This window comes from Scophthalmus maximus, chromosome 2, assembly GCF_022379125.1.
Source record: "Scophthalmus maximus strain ysfricsl-2021 chromosome 2, ASM2237912v1, whole genome shotgun sequence".
Lineage (NCBI taxonomy): Eukaryota > Metazoa > Chordata > Actinopteri > Pleuronectiformes > Scophthalmidae > Scophthalmus > Scophthalmus maximus.
Genome location: NC_061516.1, coordinates 12,334,499 through 12,358,643, shown reverse-complemented (window position 1 = coordinate 12,358,643; position 24,145 = coordinate 12,334,499). Strand labels below are relative to the sequence as shown.

The 24,145-nt window shown below is 44.0% G+C and overlaps 2 protein-coding genes across 8 annotated transcripts in view; one reads left to right on the top strand and one right to left on the bottom strand.

The window, feature by feature from the left end:
• The window catches only part of nlgn2b (neuroligin 2b), a 125,675-nt gene extending 110,057 nt beyond the window's left edge, over nt 1–15,618 (top strand). For all 7 annotated transcript variants that reach the window (XM_047336901.1, XM_047336902.1, XM_047336897.1 and 4 more), the window contains 5 exons: nt 6,176–6,361; nt 8,420–8,685; nt 8,837–8,990; nt 9,945–10,311; nt 10,809–15,618. In XM_047336901.1, the coding sequence (XP_047192857.1) occupies nt 6,176–6,361; nt 8,420–8,685; nt 8,837–8,990; nt 9,945–10,311; nt 10,809–11,766 (1,931 nt within the window). In that variant the 3' untranslated portion in view covers nt 11,767–15,618. The remainder of the gene's footprint in view (nt 1–6,175; nt 6,362–8,419; nt 8,686–8,836; nt 8,991–9,944; nt 10,312–10,808) is intronic.
• A 2,961-nt stretch (nt 15,619–18,579) lies between these two features.
• Nucleotides 18,580–20,356, bottom strand: LOC118301511 (endonuclease domain-containing 1 protein). The gene is made up of 2 exons (XM_035627098.2): nt 19,967–20,356; nt 18,580–19,434 (listed from the first exon to the last, which is right to left on the bottom strand). Exons 1-2 carry the CDS (start codon nt 20,261–20,263, stop codon nt 18,826–18,828), a joined length of 906 nt encoding a protein of 301 aa, XP_035482991.1. The 5' UTR covers nt 20,264–20,356; the 3' UTR covers nt 18,580–18,825.
• Nucleotides 20,357–24,145: the final 3,789 nt, after the last annotated feature.

Sequence of the window (24,145 nt, the reverse complement as noted above, 5' to 3'; positions counted from 1 at the left end):
ATAATTCTCTGTGAGTTTGTCACTCTGAGCGACATTTTTCACGGTACGCACTGCCGTTTCATCCATTTTTAATACAAAAATATTGATTAGAGGAGCTTGTAGCCTTATTTATTGGCTTTAACATCTTGTTTTTACCACAAAAAAGCTGTTAAAACCAAAGACCTACTGTCTGTGTAACCAATTCTAAAAGATAAGTGACATTGTCAAAGAGAAACATCTAAAACCACAGAAATTCATACGGCATTTTTTTAAATGAGCAGAGATATTGTGAGATGATGTGACAACTCACAGAGATCAGATATGCCATTTGATGAAGGGGTAATGGGTTTGATGAAATCAGATTTACCTCTTTTCATCTTTTATCTTAAACAGTTTTGTATGGTTTGTATTAAACCTCATAAAATTGTAACCACAATAAATTCCCTTCACATTACTGAGTACTTTAACATAAAGCCTGTATTTACCCATTAAGTATAGTTTGGTCATTGAAAAATGATGCACTCATGTAGTAAACACAATTCACGTGGTTAATTACAAGCCCGTGCGCATGAATTTTTTTTTAGCATGAGTCAAGTCAGTAAGCCTTGAGAAGTGCTTTAAATTGTTTGACCTCTTGTTCTCAAAAACATCCCTTTTAAATGTGACAAACAATATTTTAGCCCAGCGCAGATTTCCCTCTCAGTTAATTTCAGCCTGCTGCCTTCTCACAACCCACTTGTCCCTAAATACAAATGAAACGCACCTCCCACTCCAGGCACAGTGCCACAGTCTTCCCACTCTGTGAACACTCTGCAGACTGTGAAGGCATCAAAAGAAAACTAAAATCCTTTTGCCCCAGTGATGTTGTGATTTTGATTAGATTCACGTGCAATCCACCATGTTGGAAATATTAAAACATTAGACATGATATCTTGCCTCTGCAAAAGTGGCTACTGTATGTTGCTCTGTCTATCTGCTATCTGGTTCTTATTTGTGATTGTGATGTTTCAGGTTACAGAGCCAAGGACGGCCTCTTCCCTTTGGCAAAGTTCTCATTGAGCACGAATGACTTATAGGTATAATGACTGAAACTGACACCAATCTGTATGCCCGGCTTCCAGCCAGTGGCACAGCTGGAGTCGTCCAAAACAAGGAAGATAATGAATGCAGATAGCCATATTGATGCACAACATCTTACACACCACATAGAGTATCTAAATCAAACTGTAATTGTCAAGATGTCTCAAATATATGACAATTTGTGGATGCTTATAAGTTTTTAAAGTTTCTACAGTGATTCCCCTACCATTGAAAAACATATAATGCCAAACAGATATCATTTAAGGTCACTTTCCCTATAGACCTTATTCCTCATTCCTCAATCCCGCGGGCTCCTGTATAAAAGATTGTAGATGGAACTTAATGTGATTTGTGAAGCCTAACCGTAACCAGTCTTGGTCAGAGAGTGGGACTGTCTGAAAACTGTGATTCCTTTGTTGATTTTACAACCCACTATTTCAAGATAACAAGCTCGACTAAAGGAGAAGGAGGTTAACCATAACCAGGTCATCTACACTAACATACTAACAATAATGCTAACATTCACTAGTCTAAGCCTCAAACTACAGATACTTGAATATGACTCACCAATAACCTGTAGTGAAGCAATTACATTGGGACCGCCGACATTAGATCCACACTAAAATAAATTAGTGTACTTTTAATGTACTGTACGTTCTGTCTGCTCTCTGTTTGTTTCAAGGGTTTGATCTTGTTTAATTGTTACTGACGGATCAGTGACCATTTGTTTCTTGAAATTGAACCCTTTTTTTTTTTTTTTTCGAAAAAGCCTTGCGTCAGTGTGACATTTAAAAACGTTCAGTGAAGCACTTCAGATTTGCGTGGCAGCCCTGGCTTCATTGCACAGCTTGGCACCGTTTTGAATGGACACGTGTAGCGAGTAAAAATTGAATGAGATTAGTAAGGTAATAAATACAATGACATTGGAAGCCCATGGGCGGTGTACTGAAAGCACAGTGGTTCCACAGGAGGGAGCCCAATTACAATATAATTTCATTTCTGGGTGTACTTGACATACAGAGTGATATATAACTGAAATGGATCTATTAGTGGGGTTTCAGATTGAACCTCCGGTGGCAGCGAAAGGACTTAAATTTGTGTGTTAAAAAAAAAAGAAGAAAAGGAAAAAAAAGAGAGAGAATCTTATAAGAATGTGAAAGAGGTGGTGAAGTAAAGCAGTACAATCATCATACAATACTGTTACACTGTGGAAGCAGCAGCCTCCGGGGTGTTACCGGTGCTTTCGACTATTACTCTCAATCTAGATAGCAAACAATGTCATCATTAAACATTTCCCTGTTTTTGATCACCTGCATGAACTCATTATTATTATTTAAACTGCGTGCTCGTTCAGATTAGATTCCGACTGACGAGTTAACAGATCATAACGTTTGCTAACTATTTATACCTCAGAGTCGGTGCTTTTTCTATTGATGAAGGAGCTTCATATGGTTCAAAGAAAGGTCCCTTCATATTCACCCATGGTTACATTCATTCATATACACACAATTCCCAAAGTTGCTTCATAAATACTGAAAGATCAGATCTACTCTGTCCTTTTGTCTGCAGTGTGCAGGAGACAGTCACAAGGCTATTTTCATTTTGGTTTTTTTTTAATTTCATGATAGTGCCTCTACTTTTGTTTGATCAGGTTAGTGACTCATATATATACAAAGAAAAAAGATTTGTGTCCTGTCCTCCGTCGCCTTTTCTGTGTGTATCAAAATGGCATTAACTTCCCTCAGATTTTTCCCTCTCATCATCTCGCGTGTGTGTGACATCGCCAGTGAAATTATATCTGTCCTTTGGTTTATTCCTTTCACCTCTCTGGTCATTTTGGATCTGACAGTAGCTTTGGGCAGTGTTCGTTTTAATACCTCTTTTTATGTCTCTGGATTTTTTTTTTTAATCTCTCCCACCATACCCCTCCCTCTCCCCTGGTTCTTTCTCCTCTGTTCACAGAAATATGTTCAGTGACCCACTGCAGTCATTCTGTTCAGTCCTAAAAATGACTCTGCAGATGCATGTTTGCCTCTCAGTAGTCAAACAGTCAGATGGCTCTGAGCCACACTTCAGTTCTTTTTGCAGGGACGGTCGACAACAGAGGATGTAGAGAATAGAGCTTTTCATTGTAATACACCAAATATACTGTTGAAAATACTGAAGGCATCTTTTTGATTTGGGCTGCTGCCACATTAAAATCCTCCTGATAAGAAGTTCCTGCTGTAGTTGCAGTATTACATCAATAAGGGATAATGGCTTACCATGACTCATCTCATCAGTGTACAACAGAGAAAGACTAAGGGCACCCCCCCACATGCATTTTTTTGTCAGTATTATGCTTTCATGATTTCATGAAATACACTTTTCCGCAATCAGGACGTTGAAGGTCGCGGTTGTTATCAAATGTTTTGGAGCGTGAGCATTTCGAACTTCCCTCCGTGCGTCGCTCACCACTGCTCTGGTATCCTTTCCGTCATTTCCATGTCTTCAAGCCTGTATCTTTACTCAGGGGTTGATGACTCTCCCCACAGTTCCTTGGCCGTTACCTAAAGCAAGTGTTGAATATGCATGAGTTCAGCCTCATAAAATGCTGCTCTCAGCGCTAAAGTCAGTAGGAAGCCCCACTCAGCAGATAGGGAGGGGGGGCGTAAGAAGGAAAACTTACTGAGGAGAAGGTGAGGGGGAGAGGGAACTCGTTTGATTTGTCTTTAATGGGGGTTTTGTCTCTCGCGTGTCCATGTGCGCATGCATGCGGCCGTTTGTGCACTCGAATGTGAAAGTGCTTGGATTTTGGTGTATGCAAGTGCTTTTGTGAGTGTCCGTCCATATCATTTTGCCCGAAGCGCTGGACGGTTGCCAGGCAACTGTGGCAGGCGGCTCGGCGACGCAGCCGGGCAGCCTCGTCGCAGACACGTCCCTGTGGTTTTGATAAGAGGCTGCAGGTCAGCGCCGATACGTTGCCGGGTCAAAGTCGCATCGGGCCCAAAGCCAGTCAATTGCCGGGATGATCCAGGGATAATACAATTACACTGAAACATGCGAACTATATCCTGATTACCGGGAGTAATCCTTTTAAAAAAAATTCTGCTGCGACATTGATATGATTTAAACTAACGAGATTTCTATGGATTCGAGGCTCAGTTCCAGCACATGACAATAGTATTACTTTGCTGAAAAGTGCTATTTTTCTTTTCTTTTTTTCTTTTTGCCTTTGTTGTTTTTGCATGTGATATTAAATGTAAGACATTACTATAGACTAAAATATTTTTAAATTCTATTTACCAGGGGCAATGATGCATCATTAGCTTACTGTACATCTAACATAAGTTAAAGTAAATCCAAAAAATATGACCAACCGCTGCAGGGGTTTTTTCACTGGCTCACATATGTGAAGTTGCCCAAATGTGTGAAAGCATTTGTAACAATGATATGAAATATATTTGTGAATGGATTTGGTCACTGTCATATGAGTCATAATTGAGTCAGGGTACCCCACCCGAAAAGTCAAAGTGCTTTTAACTGTAGTGTAAGTACAGTGGAGAGTGTGAAGATGAGATGTGTGAGTGTGTGTCACCCTGATGGTCGTATAGGACGGTCAATTTGGCAGGATGTCATCATCATCATCACCGTCATTATCACCACCACCATCACATTATCATCATTAGCAATAAAACTTCATTTGCTGCGCTTCGCACTTGGAAACGTGCTGACTGCCTGTCTGCTACCATCTGTCTGCGTGGACTCCCTCTACTGTACTTTACGGCCGTCCTGTAGATCATACAAGTGATTATCCCACTTATGTGTCTTTTTTTTAACTCCCACACAAGGAAGCGTTGTGAATAACGACCACCGTTTTCACCACAAGAATAAATGTATGTTTATGACATTAAGAGACACATCATAACTCACAGGGTTTATGCAGACGGTGATCTTGACACCAGGACCTTGCATATAGTGGTATAACTTGTACCTGCTAGGTTTTTACTGTACATATACGGTCAAGAGGAAAAAAATTATTATTCAGCCACTCAGCTCATTTGGGTGACACGGCTGCACTCGGTACTGTATGTGTTTGGTAATGTCTGCGATCCAGGTTTTAAATTATCACTGAATATGGGACGATACCACTTTTTCGCGTCCGATCCGATACCGATCCTGCAAACTTGAGTATCTGCCAATACCGATCCGATACTAAAAAATGTCTTCTCCTTCCCAAAATTCACAGCAAATGAGTCCTATTTCACGTGGTCAAGGACGAGACAGCTTTCACATTAGTCACATCTAAGTTGAAGTCAAAGTAGATCACTGTGACCCCTTGTATCAGTTATGGCAAATAGTGGGACAACTCTGCTCATGCACAGAGAGTGATACAGAAAAAAACATGTTACAGAGAGAATCAGGAACCAAGCTGGCCTTCTCGAAGATGATATTTTAGTTTTTCATCACAGCCTCCACTCCTACAGCCACTATTCAGGGGGAGTGTGTAGTTGACTGAAATCATTTTAGATCTTTTCTGGGTATTAACGTAATCCAAACTGTCAAAAAGCTATGTTTGTTGCAGGGTGAAATAGCTTGGCGCTGCTTGAAAGGTGTGTAATGTACTGTAATTCACTCTCATATGAACAAAGAATTTGTCTCTGTGTGTGTGTGTGTGTGTGTGTGTGTGTGTGTGTGTGTGTGTGTGTGTGTGTGTGTGTGTGTGTGTGTGTGTGTGTGTGTGTGTGTGTGTGTGTGACATTTTGTTCAGTTTATTTTATCTTGTTGGGGGTGTGCACCTACCGTGTAAATGTGTATCCTGGAAGTAGGTGAAACATGCCTTCTGCTGCTCTCCTCTCTCCACTGACAGGTTCTCTTAACTGTGTTGCATTTTCCAGTGTGGGTATTAAAAATGAGTAATTTGGCAAGTTGTCTGTGTGAAATCTCCTCAGATTCACAGTGCGTTGGAGTTTGTGAAGTTCCCGACGATGACAGGATGCCATCCTCTGTTTATTTGGGATTTTTTGTTTTCTTAAAGGCAATAAATGCACTGGATTAGGTTATCCCATGCCCTTTGTGTATAACTCTGTGATTTCCCTCTCTTTTCCTCTTGTGTTTCTTCTAATTTACCCTGCAGGGTTTCTGAGCACAGGGGACCAGTCTGCTAAGGGGAACTATGGCTTGTTGGACCAGATCCAGGCCCTGCGCTGGCTCAATGAAAACATTGGCCACTTTGGAGGAGACCCAGAGAGAATCACCATCTTTGGCTCCGGTGCCGGTGCCGCCTGTGTGAACCTCCTCATCCTGTCCCACCACTCCGAGGGTAAAGTGCATTCACTTTTAAGCAGTCATATACACTGCTCAGGAGGGGTTAACATTTCAGGATACTGTGGGTGGGGTATTTCATCGCAGAGCAGGTTCGCAATTTCAATGAACAGCCTAAAACCAGATAATGCTATATGACAATATTAGTTCGCCAAGTGAAAGGATTAAAAAATCAGAAGATGAGCTATCTGCTATATGCAGCAATATAATATTTTTTAAATAGACATGGAAAAACTGCAAAGATCGAGTAATCCTAAAGAAAGGTTGTCAGTCTGATGGAGTGAACAGATGATTGTAAACAGGAGGTCATTTTGCCATAAAACCAATACTCACATTGGGACATTATAATAATCCTAAATAACATAATTTCAAATGGGGTTAAAATCACTGAACTGCACTATACAAATGATCCCTCTCCAATAAAGTAAAAGAAATACATAAATAAATCTTGCAGCATCATTGGGCCGCCCTCTAGGCAACCAGAACCTAGAGCAGCCTATACTACTTATTGTATTAAGGCCTGTATTCATTTTTTTTTTGTATGCGTATGAATAGTAGATCTCTAAAATACCCACCAGATGCTTGATCGCTAATCCGGTGATGTGATCTTGGTGGGTAGAGCTCAGAAGGTGAATTACAATTTATACTTTAACAAAGAAGTCAGATGATGTTATTACTGAGCTGTTGACCTTCAGCCCGACAGACCGTCCTGTCCTGACCTTGCGCGGATAAAGTAGCGTCTTTTATGTGTCAAGTAAAACAAACATCTTTTATCCGGGTGCCGGATGAAGCAGATTCTCCACATTCTGACCGCGTTTGATGGAAGACACTTTGTTTTTTTTCTTCTCTGTCTATCGTGAATCAGAAAATATTCAGGGGCACATGGGAAAGCATTTCAGTAATTGTGCTGCATTGGCCAAGTTGTTAGTGTTTGACAAGTAGCCAGCTGTTGGCTGTATTGCTTGCTGTCAAATACTCACACCTACGAGCTCAAACAACGCTCAGACTGCTTTGCATGGACGCTGCCGTGCTACACCTGCTGTGTGCAATTTTTAGCATTCGACTTGACGGATTATAAACTCATTTTAATAGAGTGCAGCAAAACTCACCGGCCAGTTTGTAGCATTCCTTCATGAATTCCTTGAACACGAATTTGGTCCGGTTGGCTCGGTTTGTTGAGGTTGAGGTTTATTTTTGGTCAATACTGTGGTAAGCTCTTTCTCAAATGAAAACCAAACATCCAGGTTATTATCATGGGTTGTTATGCATATGTAGATTTGCGGCAAAAATCCTCCTCAGCTCGATTTTTGAAGGCTGCAACACTACAAAGTGCTGAAAAAGTTGGAGGGTGAAGAGTTTTTAAAGGTTGTGTGTGTGTGTGTGTGTGTGTGTGTGTGTGTGTGTGTGTGTGTGTGTGTGTGCGTGCGCGGAGGAGAGATGAGATGAGCAGTGGAGCTGGAGCTGCAGCTGAGAGGCTTCTTAATTGATTTCACAGGGAGAGGAGCGGGGGTGGGGCACATGCAGAATATGGGGGGGCTTAATTATTAATGACAGAATCTGCAGATAAAACAGAGGGACAGCAAGCCACTTTACATAACAGTGCAGCGGTGCAACAGTGCGAGCAGTTTTATTTCACTCTCGGTCTCCTCTTCTGTTTTTCTTGCCGTATCCAACCACAGCCATCAAGCCCCGACGCTCCGTGCAGGGTTGTTGTCACCATTTTTTTCTCGCTGCTGTCTCTCGTCGTATGTTATGGAAGCACTTAATTCATACACTGAGGCTCATTAAGATTTCCCCCCGGCTAGGAGACGCAGCAGGATACCTGCTTCATCTTGCTTTGTACGTACTGTAAAACTCTACAATCGCCCCCCTCCTCCAACGTATATGCATTATTGAGAGTTCTCACGCTGCAAAGCCTTGAAGGCCCCAACGGCTGCCAGCAAAAGTGTGTCAGGGGGAAGAAAAGCTTGAGCCGAGCTGAAAGAGAATAAGTGACCTTGGAGGTTTTTTTTCCTGTTGACGCTCTATCTGCTGTGTATGGTCCTGCTCTGCGTAGGTCTGTTCCAGAGGGCCATCGCTCAGAGCGGCTCCGCCATCTCCAGCTGGTCGGTCAACTACCGACCGCTCATGTACACGAAGATCCTGGCGAAGAAGGTCGGCTGCACTCTGGGGGACATGGCCGAGCTGGTGGACTGCCTGCGCAGGAAGAGCGTCCGGGAGCTGGTGGACCAAGACATCCAGCCCGCGCGCTACCACATCGCCTTTGGACCCGTGGTGGACGGGGACGTGGTGCCGGATGACCCCGAGATCCTCATGCAGCAGGTCGGCACTGATTTCTCTCTGCATCATCCATTGCATTAACTGTTGATCATTTCCGTGAATACAGTACTGCCCTGACAGCCACTAATGAGAGCTAATAACTGTCGCATTCTGCTTTGTGATGTTGTGCTGTGTGTGTTTGTCGTGACGCCAGGGCGAGTTCCTCAACTACGACATATTGCTGGGTGTCAACCAGGGAGAGGGCCTGAAGTTTGTGGATGACAGTGAGGGAGAAGATGGAATATCAGCGGCATCCTTCGACTACACCATCTCCAACTTTGTGGACAATCTGTATGGATACCCTGATGGTCAGACTCCGATTTTACCGCAACGTTATTCACTGATTTCAAGATTAAATCTGTAATTTTCCACCACCAGCACTTAGAAGTAATTAAAATGATGTTCAAGCTACGACAAAGACGGCGGGCCATTTTTAAGTCGAGAGTCTCATCAAGCCGCCACAGACCACGAGGACCACGCAATGCCGTTTTATCTCACAAAGGGTATATGTCGGCTTCCCTGTTGTCTGATCATCGCAATCTGAACAGGGTTGGTGAAAGTCTTTGGCTCCAGACCCAGACATTAATGAATCTGAGGGGAAAATTCTGTCATAATAGAACTTTTTACACAGAAAAGCTTTGTAAATCTGATCAATGACAATGACATTTGCATGAATATTCATAAAGGCCTATGTATGTTGAAAGGAGGTGGGCTTGCTACGACTCTTTGGTTTGTTCTGTTGGATTGCAGTCCAATTACAGTTGTGGGTTTCTTAAAAAATAAGGGATGCTGCGTTTTTTCACTCTGCTGTAGAGTAGATTTTCGAGAAAGTTCTCGTTTTCGTTAAGCGCTTTTACACTGGTTTACTGCCGTAAGTAGACAAGCTAACAGGCTGCGCTAGCCTGCTGATGCTTTTGTCAGGTCAGACCATGTGACCATAGGAGCCACCATCCCCCATGTCTCCTGCTTTGACATTGTCCCACCTCGCGAGGAACTCAAGTCATGGATTGAACAGAGAACTCCGTTGATCACTGATCTGCTGTGATGAAATCACCCATAGGACATAGGATAAGATTGACTTTGCAGTATAAAGCAGCGTTCACAGTAAACAATGTTTATGATGCCTCCTGTGCAGTGGCTCCGGTCTGACTTTATTGGTGCGGCCCAAGCAGTAAAGCCGAAGAGCAGTGCATGGACAGGAAGTAAAAAAGCTCTATGACTATGCACAGTGCATCCTCATGTCCATTATTCTTTCTCTCCAGGTAAAGACATCCTGAGGGAAACCATCAAATTCATGTACACCGACTGGGCCGACAGGGACAACAGCGACATGCGTCGGAAGACCCTGCTGGCGCTCTTCACGGACCATCAGTGGGTGGCCCCGGCCGTCGCCACTGCCAAGCTGCACGCAGAGTTCCAGTCGCCGGTCTACTTCTACACCTTCCACCACCACTGTCAGACGGAGGCGAGGCCGGAGTGGGCCGACGCGGCCCACGGAGACGAGATCCCCTACGTGTTCGGGATCCCCATGGTGGGGGCCACCGACCTCTTTCCCTGCAACTTCTCCAAGAACGACGTGATGCTCAGTGCCGTGGTAATGACCTACTGGACCAACTTCGCGAAGACGGGGTTTGTACAGCGCCACAGTCTCTCTCCAATGTGTGGATTTGTGTCTGTGTACATCAACTGTCTATAGTGTACAGTGTGCGTAGGCACATACGCAACACACTGGCAATTTTTCTCTCTGAAAAGTTTGTAGTGAAGTCAGTTGTTGGGTGAGTTTTTTGGGGGGTTTACTTTTTTATGTCTGATGAGGATGGATATTAAATGTCTATTGAGTTTTGTTTTTAAGTGACTATGCAATCGTTTGTGAGCAGACAGAAAATTGTGAAATTCCAAATAGGTTGTGGGTCTAAACCTCTGCGTTCACACTGGGTTAAATACTGATATTCACCACATGCACCTGTTCCTTCTACATTCCACTGCAGATTCTCTGCTCAGTTGCTCACCTCAGACAGTGTTGTGGTTCATTAGATTATCGTAAAAACACACACTAAATTACTAACTTTATTGATTTATTGTTCCGAACACAAAAAGAAAGTCTCATCTCTCTTTCTCTCTTCCAGAGATCCCAACCTACCAGTTCCTCAGGACACCACCTTCATCCACACCAAGCCCAACCGCTTCGAGGAGGTCATCTGGACCAAGTTCAGCTCCAAAGACAAGCAGTACTTGCACATTGGCCTGAAGCCTCGCGTCAGAGACAACTACCGAGCCAACAAGGTGGCCTTCTGGCTGGAGCTGGTGCCACATCTCCACAGCCTCCACGAGGAAATCATCAGCTCCTTCACGACTCGCCTGCCGCCCGGAGGCCCCAACCGCTGGAAGGGCCCCCAGAGCCCCGGTGCCCGCTCCACACGACACCCTGTAATCTCCACCTATCCTCCTGATCCCGAGCCTTACGGTTCAGAGAGACCCCGCTTTTCTCCCTTCCCCAGTGAGACCAGGGATTACTCCACCGAGCTGAGTGTGACGGTAGCTGTGGGCGCCTCGCTTCTTTTCCTGAACGTGCTGGCTTTTGCGGCGCTCTACTACAAGCGGGATAAGCGCCACGAACTCATGCAGAGGCGCCACCGCCGACTCTCCCCGCAGCGAGGCACGACAATGGGCATGGGCATGGGCATGGGCATGGGCATGGGCGTCGGCATGGGAGTGGTAGGGTCCCCACCGCACAATGACCTGGCGCTGAGCCAGGAGGAGGAGCTAATGTCGCTGCAGATGAAGCAGCAGAGAGTGGAGCTGGAGCACGGCACACCCCTCCCGTCCCGCGGCATCCATGGTGACCTCGAGCCCCTGCGGCCCCCCGTGTGCCCGCCCGACTACACGCTGGCCCTGCGGCGAGCACCGGAGGACGTGCCACTGATGACAGCCAATACCATCACCATGATCCCCAGCACCATCAGCAGCATGCAGCCCCTCCACCCCTTCAACACGTATCCCCCTGTCCCGGCCCCCTCCACCACACCCGTCCCCAGCCACAGCAACAATGCCCTGCCACACCAACACTCCACCACCCGTGTATAGGACCAGGCACAACCTCTGCTACCCCACTTGGGGCTCACAGAGACACACCACACAAACTGTTCCATACAAACTTCACTCTCGCCGCCAACCCTCTCTTCTTCTTTACTATATCTTTGTCCTATCACATTCAGCCCTCGAATAAAGCTGCAGTTTGTAAGATGTTAAGCAGTGAAATACCTCTAAAATGTAAAACATAAATCAAGGAGTTGATTTAAAAAACGCTCCTACATGCCGTTTTGCCCCGTGGACACCCCGTCAATATCTGGTGCTTAGTATGAGCCACCGAAAAAAACGCAGCTTCAACGCTCGCAGCTCTCTCTCTCTCTCAACGGGACATGGAGCTAATCACAATCAGACGGGCGTCTTATGTGCAGCTTGGTTGTTTTTTGCGCATGTGTAGTCTTGTCAGTGTAGAACTAAGTTTAACATAGAATACAAATAGTCATTTTTGTTCATTTAGCGAAAAGATATTACAGTAGCGAGCAGCTTCGCGTGAGGCAACATATGCTCCAGCAAGCTGTCTGTCATAAAGCGGTGATTTTCTCGAAACTTACAAATTGCAGCTTTAAAGGCCCAATCTGGAAGTGACGTTTGGCACCCGGTGCCGAGCGCCGTGTCCCGCAGCTGTTTCTGTGATCGGATTCTGGAGGATTTTACTTAGTGTGAAATGTATTGACAGGGGCCGGGGAGAGCGAGGCAGAACACGATTTGACAGAACATGGTGAGTTTTTCACTTTCATTTGAAAAACAACAAAAATCCACACACTCAGAAGTGACGCTCTCAAAAAAAGACATTTCCAGATTGGGGCTTCAATTGACGGGTGGTACAGGAAATAACTGAATCATACTCGGTCTGTGGGATGCAACCTGGAATCCAGGCTGCCCATTAGAACTCGCCGCATCTCCACCACACAGGCTCTTATCATGTCCATTACTTTATTTGTCCTCACTCATTATCTCTCTGTCTGTATCCCCCATCTCAGCTCATTTAACTGCTTCTCTCTTTTTCGTCGCCTCACTCACTCTCTCTCTCTCTCTCTCTCCGTCTCTCTGTCTCTCTGTCTGTATCTCCCCTAGTATCTCCTTTTATTAAAACCATCGGCATAATCCATTTTCCATCTCCACTTCTTTCCTCTTTCTCACAATCACTTCTAGACTCTTTTTTCCTTTTGGAGTCTTTTATACAAAAACACAAATGTAAATTATGTATTATTAATAAATTGTAAGGATATGAATGAACAAAAAAAAAAAAGATATTCTGATATCTCGTTTTTACCAGCATTCTTGGTGCCAAGTACTGTGATAAAGTTCCTCTTTCACTGGCGTCCAGTGGACCGCCTGGAGAGGTCCGTCCTGACTGTATCTTACAAAAGGAATTACCATCATAAAAAGTGCCAACCCCCCTCATCTTTCTTTTTGATCCACACAGGTTTCTTTTCTTTTTTTAATGACACTCAATGTTGCACTGTGGCTGGTCTCTTCTTAAAAAGGGAAATCAGATCAAATCAATATATCCTCGTTTAAAAAAAAAGGAAGAATATAGAATTTTATTAACTTTGTTGCTGTCTGGGATATTTGCATGATGTTTTTATTTTTCCTAAAGAGTGTGGACAGAGGACTTTGTTTGCCGTTTTGGATTATTTGCCTTGTTCTTCATCAGTTTGTTTAGATTTTTTTTTATTTTGAAAAATCATTTTCATTTTCTATTTTAATATCAACTGCACTTTGTGGCACTTCAAAAGGTATTAAAAGTATTAAGAGATGAATATTGTGTAAAACTATGATTATAACAAAGAGAGTAAATATTTCCTCTTTATTTTTTTCATTTCCTAACACCGAGGCTGTGCTGCAAAACTACCAGAAAGACTGATGAAAGCCTTTATCCCCCCCGATTCTTTTTGTTCTGCTCTGTTTCTCTGTCGAGTTTGCACAGTCACCGTCTCAATCTCACCTGAAGATAGCACTTTTTTTTAAGTTACAAAAAAAAAAAGAAACTTTACATGAATAGTCTAAATAAGGTTTTGGTCAGTGACTGACATAAACCACATGCTTCAAGTGTTTGAAGACTGCCTGACGCTTATCTTTTCGTCTGCTCTTTCGTTGTTGTTTTACGATTCTCCCTTCGGCCAGGCGGGAGAAGGGATGAGATATATTTATGACGGTCAAAAGGTGAGGAAGCCTTGTATGCGCATTTCACATCTTTCGCACAATTGAACACAGAGACGGGTCACACTCTGAACAATTCTGGGAAGAAAGAAAACAACAACAACAACAACAACAACAACAACAACCCCCCGGTGACTTTAGAACAACACTGGACAAACGCCAACCGTGATTCAACGGGTGACGAGGAAATAGCAGCGTCAGCTACAGTGCGATCTGTCGATGCGCAGAGGGTGCGTTCTAAAAAACCTGATTTTAAAAAAAGAAAATTAATGACAGACATTACTCACACACCATATACCACAAAAGCAAGGCGAGCGGGACTGACTCCCGCTCCTTGTAATGTTCTGTATCCTGTCTGCTTAGGACAACGTCACTCTGGAGCCAGACTGCCATCCCTCACACTGGACAGGAGCGAGCCGCCGGGACAAAAAGATCAAAAAACCCAACACCTGGAACAAACTGTACATTTTTTTAAGTGTAAGAGAACAAACTGGAATTTGTAAATATTATGTTTGTCGTTTGGTTTGAGTGATTGGCCGGATCTTTTTCTTTGTGACAACAGGTGCAAGTTTAGATGACTTACATGATTTTAGCACTCATGCGTATATGTTTGTATGTTTATTTCCTAGATCTCAAGGGGTATAGTCCAGTAGGTTGTGGGCACATGCATACATCTATTAATACTTAATTTTTTTTTTAAGAAACCACAGCATGGTTCAGGTCAACATAACGAAGAAAAGGGAATGCTTTTGGCTCAGGGTAGCCTACATATTGTGGTGATATCAAAATGCTCTTACTGCATATATGGCTGTCTAATCAATACCGTACACACCCGGCACTACCCCATCCATCATGGGACGGAAGCTTTTAAATGAAACGAGTCCTTTTGTTGGTTTTTAAAGCCGAAGAAGATCTGCAGAGAGCAGACGAAGGGAGGGGAAAGGGGGAGGATTCCAGAAACGAGGCAGAAAAGGGACATATGATGTGTCGAACGTGCTCAAAACTAACCACCAATCGAGACATTTCACCTGCGATGCTGTTGGATTTCAATTGTCCGTGTGTCACGTCGTCTTGACCATTGTCATACAATATAACGCGAACCGGGAGGTTGTGAAATCCCTTGTACTGTTTTGGTCTTATTTCAGACTCTTAATTATGGTGGTTGACTCTTTATCTTTTGCAATTTTGTCTGAAAATTCTGTTTACGGGATTATTGACCCAGCTATTTGATGTGAGTTTGAGTTGCCCACGCTTCCAACAACAGCATTTCAAATACTTCTTTTATTCTTTTTCTCTCTTTTTTTGGAAACAAAGGTTTGGACAGCCAACAGAAAATGGAAGCACACTCACCAAGTTTACACGTTTACACTACAGTTGTGTTGTTGGCTTGAAACAAGGGACAAACTGGGGGTAAAAAAAATTTAAAAAAGCATTAGAAGAATCCAGATATCTTCTTATTACAACATTAAATGCTGGAATGGTAAAGCGATGGCTTGCACCTGTTTGTCTGTTTCATTTAGTCTTATTCAGTAACCTGCTTGAAGCTCGAGATACTGTGAGAGAGCATTAATGACCAGATGGGGTTGAAAGAATTAAAGTTAATATTTCTATTTCAAATAGAGGCTATTACACACTGTATGTTGTGTATCTGAACTGGAAAACATTAAAAGACATTCTTAAACAAACGATTCGCCGTTACTATTCTTCAGTTTTGTGGTTTTACATATTTTGGGCCTATTGGGGGCTTGAGAACAAACAAGACGAGCGTCTTTTGAGTTTGTTATGCCAACTCATAGACTGTCTTTCATAGCAGGCAGTTGTCTATTTAGGAAACAAGCAGATATGCGAAGCAGAGCAAATCCAATTTTCAGTTTGAGTTGTGTTCATGACTATCTAACCTTAAATGCTGCAGCTCTGGTTTGGTCTCCGCCAAGTCCTGAGGACACTAGTCAGTGGCTCCGTTCGAATTTAGCCACATCAGTCATTTCTTCACCTGTACTAAAATATTGAATAGTTTGAAGGAAAGTGATGATTGATGATATGTCGTTGTTGTTCAGGTTTTTTAAGATAGGAACAACTGTCGTGGATGTCAAGAGCTACAAACAAGACTCATCAGGCTAAGTAAGGCTGCTTTGAAAACATACAGTGGTCAACTACTATCACATTGTCATGACCACAGATTTGAATTTTGAAAGTACCCGGAGATGGTTTGTGCTGTTCGTCTGGGACAGCTGGGAGGATAGCCGCAATTCTGTTTTGTATGTTTTTTTTGTTTGTATGTTTGTTTTTCAGGTTGTCGCTCTTCAGCATCCAGTGCAGCATTTATGTTTCCCCCAGTGCAACACCGACAACGGACTTCCACTCTGTAAGATCTTTGGATTTTTCATTTCAAAGCCTAAAATAACTTGGCGGCACCAGTCTTATTAGGGAAACTGTCCTCTGATCTGTGTTTATTCAGCTGCAGTAAACAATAAATCAGCATCGCCGCAAATACACTGGGACAGACTGATGCTCTGTTGCCGGGGGGGGGGGGGGGGGGTTGCTAATGTACAGCCGTCCGGCCTTGATGTGGAAATAACAGTTCTTTTTTTGTCTTTTTCCCGCAGAATCAATTGTATGTATGTTAAGTTTGGGCACAACTGGACCACTTACATTGAATATAGGTGAAAAGAAGTCAATTCAACCCATGGAGCAGGCAGGGTGATGTCAGAAATGAGCTTAATAATATTCTATTCCTTTTTTATCAAGTAATTGCAGCATATGCAATAGTTTGAGAACTACATTAACCCATCCGGCCTTAATTGACTTGTTCAAACTTGTAATGCACACAAGACCACAAAAAGTGTGGTAGCACTCCTCCACACAAGAACAATGCGGGATTTGATGGTTACAAAGCAGATACCTGCTCTGTAACCATCGAGAGATGGCGGTTAAGAGGAACGTGGAAGTCAAGACAAGGTGTGAGGTCGGATTGTCAAATTTCCTTGACGTGACCCGGAAGTATTTGATCAGCAGCCAGTGCTGCTGTGCACATATTCTGGGACACGGAGGCAAAGTGCAGGAAGGGTCCGCTGGTAGAGGAGCGGTGGAGAACAAACAGACAACATGGAGGAGTCACCGGTCGGACATCTTACCTGAGATCTCTTCAGAAAACAGCTAACAGCCGGAGTCGCTTTGGAAACAAGTGCGGCCGACAGATGAAGTTGAGTGGTTAGCGTTAGTGATGAGGTGAAGTTCAGGCAGCAGCGGTGAGGGGAAACACACAGCAACCGGGGAACAGGCTTCCCGCTGAAGCTCCTCCTGGGCCTTGGAGCTCTTTTCTAATGGTTGAGCACAAGCATTCGGCTTCAGGGTTGTGTGGCGGCCAGTGACACAGGAAAACACTGAATGGGTTCCAGAAATTGTCTGGGCGTGCAAACGTGGTGTATAGTGAGGCGAGAGATTTAAACGGAAAAGAGGCTGACTGCCACATCAGGACAATGATTCACCCTCTGAAATATTGATCATTCTTTTTTCCGGATTACAAACCCCTGCCTACACTTGTGTTACAAGGATTGTTGAGAGCTTCTTTTTTGGCGGGGGATTAACATAAAAGAATATCCTTAAGGACACGTTACGTTTATTAAGCAGCCATGATTGTGATACTTCTATAGTTCTTTACATCTGCAATACCAAATTCATACTTTAGGGTTTTGAATATCTGTCTCCTGCAGCAGTAAGCAGCAGTCCATTAGTCCCCAGTCGAATAATTCTTTCGGTCGATGTGCACTGCATGGATCCTTCAGCGCATCCACAGTGCTTCACTGTTGTGCCGATGACAGATGCACGTCGTAATGTCTCTGCATTTTTCTTGTGCACTTCAACACTCGCTTGGTTTTCCTGTAGGATACCGTTCTTCCCTCACTAGATGGCAGTGTGGCGACTGTGATGTACAGGAGAAAGGTCAACCTGCTGCAGCAGAAGACGACCGCCTCTGGGCCGGTTGACCCTTACGGTCAGTTTGGGAGGATGGCAGGTACTGCCCCATTTAAGAAAACATCTTAAAAAATGTGTTTGTGTTTCTCAAAATCCTAAAATATGATAATCTTCAGAAACACATGAAACCAAAGTCGAGCTTTTAATGATTTGTTATTTCAAATAAGCCTTATGATATGGCATGCACAGAGGTAATAGTTAACCATTTGTCATTTTTTACAACGGATACCCAAATTTTATTCACTATCCCTTTCTTTTTAATGATAAGTTTGTGAGGACTTTCAACCAAATCTTGTCGGTTTTCTTGGAAGTTCAATATAAAGAAATGCATTCAACATGAATAAGTAGATAAGAATCATTTAAAACACTTCATTCAAATTTGAGACAGCCGTAAAAGTCAAATCCATGCAATTTTACAACTGACCAGACATCCAGACTCACGTATGCTCAAGGTTTTGAAGAAACTGGCCCATTTCTAAGTTCACCCTCAACCTGGGGTTTAGCGAAGAGGATTCCTTCTTCCCTCACCTCATTTGTGTTTCTTTATCTTTGTCACTACAAGAGTTAAGCGTAAGAGAAATTAGTGTTCAACACAAGTTCAGTATTTTATATGTTTGCATATGCTCCACTCACTCTTCACACTGTAAGTAACACAAACACAATGCAGGCCAGCAAGCGGGGATATTTTATTAAGTGAGCCAATTTGCATAGAAACCTGCCACACATTTGCATCATAACTAATCATCACCTCTAATGGGAAGTCTGGCTTGTTCAGCATCATCAAACACTTCTTCTTTCTTTTTTTATTTAATTATTTTTATTTAAAGAACTCCAACAACGTTTTCAATAGAAGAACTGCGGTGCGGGCACATTCACTGAAAATGACAACTTTCTCAAACGCCTCATCCAGGGAGCGTCTCAGATGGTGTGCTGCAGGTACAGGGGCAGCGGCGACGGGGAGATGCAGTTGTCGTAGAAGAGCTGCAGGTTCTGGTCCACGTCCATGTTGTTCTTCAGGAAGATCTCGAGCTCCTGCACCGACATCTCGTGCACGCTGTTGCCCTCCTTCGCGTTCTTGCCCAGCGCCGCGTGCGACGGGAAGCGGATGCGCACGTCGTGCGGCGCGTTGCGGTCGTAGTCCGTGCAGCAGTAGGCGGACCACACGTCCTCCGGGATGGCCACGCGGTCCTGGTTGTTGCGGCGGATGGTGTTGCCCCTGGTGGTCACGCCGGTGACCACGTAGGCCGTGCCGCGGCAGAAGTTGTTGAGGCGCACGCGGATGCGCTCCTCGAACTCGCGCCACGGCCCGATGTTGAACTCGCGCATCTCCGGCACCACGTTGGTCAGCGTGTAGGTGGCGGCGCGGTCGTGCGGCGTCGACTGGTGCTGGTCCGGGTTGAGGTGGCCGCGCTCGTACAGCACCACGTCGGAGTAGTCGTCCAGCACCGCCTGGCTGTCCTCGAACTTCATGTGCAGGTAGCCGGTGGGGAAGGGCAGCATGTTGCCGTTGCCGTCGACTTCTGCCAGCTGAGGAGACACGGGGGAGAGAGAGGTCACCGGGCGGTGGGACACACCAGGGAGGGATGTCGTCCCCCCCGGCCTTTGTCAATGGACTTATCCCAGTCTTACAGCCCACCCAAAGTCACAAGTCACACGCACACAAATTCCTACAGGGCTTCTATTTGGCACGCTTTTCATTCATGCACTGTTGGAAGAGGCGATTCAAGGACACATGGACATGGGGTCAAACCTTTGACCTTTAGGTTAGTGGCCGACCGCCTCAGCACCCTGAGCCACGGCCGCCCTCACTTCTAGGGTGGACCCATTGCCTGATTATATATTTCTTTATGTTTCATCTGTACTATCCACTCAACATGTTCCCATTGTGGGACTGATAAAAGGAATGCAACCTTCTGTTTTAAGCTGCGGCCGAGTCGTCTTTGGAAGATACGTTTGACTTGAGTGGTTATCAAACAATGATGTCAAATGGAAGAATGAATGAACGAACATTTTGTATTTTAACAGCCTCAAGGTATAATTTTACAGACAAGCCTCAGACCTGCGGCTCAAACATCCAGGGGTAGTCCACGCGTCTGTCCCCCTCCGTCTTCTTGAAGGTGTACGCCGAGTAAACGGGAATCCGCTTCTGGGGGTCGTACAGGGTCACGAAGCGGGGCTTGTCCGCGTACCGTTGGCAGATCCTCTTCAGTTTCGCGTCGCTGATCCCCCGCGGCGGCGTCCCCATGTACAGGGAGTCCTTGCACCGCTCGACGTGATTGAAGTCCTGGACGACCGTCGACGACATCAGGGGCAAAAGGCAGGCGGTCAGGAGAGCGGAGGCGATGGCGCCCGACATGTTCACGGTGAGCGACGTCTCGTCGGCGTGTCCTACTGTGACAGAAGGTGTTTGCAGTTAGGATTTAAATGTCGCAGAGCAGATATGCAAAGCAAAGTCGAGTGTGACCGAAAGACAGGCCTCGTGACGCGCGTGGGTGTGGGCGTGCAGGGTCAGTGCATTACTCCCTGTAACACACAGTTTTTAAAGAAATGATTTTAAGTACATCGACAGATTCGCCCCTGGGACTTGTTAATGAGGTTGTGGGTTGACCTTAGTGATGAGGCCGACATCATCACACTAATGGTTCTATTAAATGGTCAGACAAGACGATACGACATCACTGACTGCCCCGGGACAAGTTCTGATACGGTCTCTGAATTTATTTTTTCCTAGGTTAGTATTCTGCATACTCTTCTTCTACTAACCACAAGGAAATCGTAAAAAGTATTAATCAGAGTTCCTAATACCTTATTCCTAAAAATGGCTTCCTAGTGAAGCCTCCATTTGGCACAAATTGTAAAGCCCCAAGCTGCCTGCCAGAAAAGAAAAAACAACCCTTTTGACCTTGATCTTTTTACTCAACTGACGTAAACATAGTGAATTTCTGCTTCAGGGGAAGACATCACTTTTTTTTTCTTTTTTTAAAAAATTATAATTGCAATCCACTCTCGTGTACCTTCCCAAATTCTGCTGTGTGATGAACACAGATATGTGCAAACCGACGTACGCGAGGATAAAATGCAAAACTGTCTCAGCGACGGACCATAGACCTTCAGTGTCCAGTGTGGTTCAGTCTACTATGTGCTACACTCACTATGAATGGTGGATAAGCCAAAGGGCAAAAGAGAGATAAAGCATCAAGGTTTATTATAGTGACACAGAGTGCACTCATGTGCCTTGCCATTAAGTTACATCGGAGACAATGGTTACATCTGAAATATAATAAAATAACCTTATACGAGCAGAGATAATTAAAAAGGTTTTTATAAGGTTTTGTACAGATGGAGTTTATTTAGAGTAGGATAAGGAAAAGAAAGGATCACATTGGAAAAGTGTTTTATTTCATGAGACACAAGCTCATAAAAGAACCATCGCCCGTGAAGCAACTGTGAAGATAATGATGAATATGAAGACGCCAAAGGGAGGAAACGATCCAGTACAAGCACTTTATAGAAAATCAAGAAGTGAGGTAGCAGTGTTTCAGAGCAAACGACTGAGTTCTGCCGAAATGGGTTCTTGACCTATTTTGGCAGCTCACTGTGTGCCGAGCAATTAATCCATCCGGATGCCGTCCCTAAGTTTTTTTCTTTTTTTTCTTTGTCCTTTATGACAGCTTTATGCTTTATTTGGAGCTTTCTTTTTTAAAAACACATTAACCTCAACTAGTTTGACATTGCAGTGTCCGTGATCTCATCACGGAGACTCTCTTCAGAGTCCCTGATTCCAGAAACAAGAGGTTACTCGGATCCCAGAGGAACCGTCTGCTCCTGTGTAGCTACTCATGTCATTCTTTTTTTATATATATATATATCGACATATTAGTTCAGCTGTACCAGAGGTTTCCTGTGCAAGTGAGGAGAGTAGTTGAAAGATTTAGGTGTTAATTATGGTTGAATAGCTGCAATAGTCGTCTACAATGGATCCATAGTGTTGAAATAAACCTACATGAATCCAAAAATATGAGATGATTAAATCAAGTAGGAAGAGGATTGGTGGGGTGGATGGCGGTACAGTAACTTGAGCTCACCTGACCTCTGACAGAGAACGATCAGGAGCCGCTGACCTCAAAGTGGTGAAACATGTAAAGGAGTTTCTGGCGCCGTCCTCTCGCTGCCCTCTGTTCACTTCACTCTCATGCAAATGGGAACTGTTTGTCAGATTAGCTGGAGCAACAATCTTTCACTGCCCTAATAAGTCAATTTGAGTGACTGAGCGTTGTTATTCATCCAGGGACCGGCTCGCCTCTCTGATCTAATCATGAGTTATGACAGTCATAACTTATGCTGCTGGGGCCTGATGATGCGGTTATGCGAACAAGACATTTTTCAGCTGTCAGCATTTTGACCAATTAAAATTTGGAAACTCCGGCCGAGCGCAGGCCCAGTTCAGTCGCCCTCTGCTGCTCCATCTGAGCTTTTGTTTTTTAATGTGTTCAGTGAGAAAATGCAACGACTGATCATGGAACAAATTTCTGTTTCCTGCAAATCGTTATTGTCTATTGCACTTTTTTATGTTTTAAGATTTTTAGATATGTTAGAAACTGCTTCTGGGCCAAAAATTATATGACTGAAAAATTATTTTTGGCGACAATGTTGATATTTGAATCTCTGCACCCACCTGCCCTTCTGCACATCCGTCTGTCTGTTTGTTTCTCAGGGTGGATTAAAGACAGGCAGTAAATCTGTGAGTTGTACACACACAGTCCTTTACAAACATAATCATAATCATCTCTTTATAACTCTGGTGTTTCTCAGACTGACTTGGAAATGCGTTAAGTCAAAGTTCAGTCAGACTGAACTGGACCAATGTGCCAAGCTGTTGAGAGATTTAATGACAAATTAAAGCTGATTCAGGTAATGGCAACCACGCAGTGTCTTGTGATTTTGAAATATGAAATAAAACAGTATGGCAATTTAATACAGTACATACTTAAAAATATTTGCCGTGCTCTACTGTATTTTTTTCAGCCCACATTATTCTCTACCTTTACATTCTATTATTCCTGACAGGTCTACTTCATATTCTGCACATTCACAGAATCCAGTATGACGTTGTGCAGTAATACATGTTGCTCACTAGGTGTCAGTGTAGGCTTGGTTGTTGCTTCTTCCCCATTTCATGGTCCCTGACAATAAATGCATAAAAAAAATATAGCATGTAAAGTGTAACAAACACGTCCATTGTCATGTTGGGCTTTTAAAAAACACACACTCATGTTTTTTATCCATTGATCAAAAGTATCGATTAACCAATAATATAAATAGTGTACATTTCCTAATATACAAATTGATGTATTTCAGTTTTTAAATAAACATACAATACAGATCTGTGATTCCCAGCAATCAAGTAGTGTATCAAGTTGTCTTCAGTTTTTTTGGCTGGTCTGTTTCGCTTTTCCTGTCATACCTTTTCTTCTTTTCTCCTTTTTCTTTTTTTTTGGTCACTCCCAAAGTTTGAGTGTTTGTCAAAGCCGTCTTCCATTAGGACATTAGTTACCTGTTAAACACTTGCATGTCTTATTTGTTTTATTTTGTTGTGTCTTTAAAATAGAGTTTATCAATGTAAACTTATTCTTAAATCCACGTGATTTAACACACACACATTGGGCAGTTCCTCTTCCTTCCCTACGCCACCAGGGGGCGGTATTTAGCAGATGATACACGCGAAGCTTTTCCCCACTTAGTTCTGCACCAAAGCCTGCTGATTGGTCCAAATACACACATGGGGTTGGAGCGGTGACCAATAGGGTTTCGGCTGATCAGGGGCTGTTGCTAAGGCACTTCAGAGGTAGAAGAGAGAGAGAAAAAAAAATCTATCAGCAATCTGCTTCCACCATTTGCCTCTCACACTCCTCCGGCTCCCTCCGTGTCTACCTCTGTGCACTCAGGGCCCCGACGGCTCCGCCCGCTTGTTATTGGTCGGTGGAGGGTGAAATGGGCAGAGGAGTGAGTGGTGTTTTTCTTTTCTCTTCTTCTACTCTTTTCTTTTTTTTTGCCTTGTGAGGCACAAAGACTGGTGCGCCCACCCTCACGAACCGAGAGTCGAGGCCCCTCCTCCCCTGGTTATCCTGTCACTTGACATCTGAGCGCAGCCAACACTTGCAGCCCGTCTGTCACCGTCTCACCGTGCCCCAGTCCCCCAGTCCCCCGGTTCACCCGGTTCCCCCCGAGGGGCCACAAA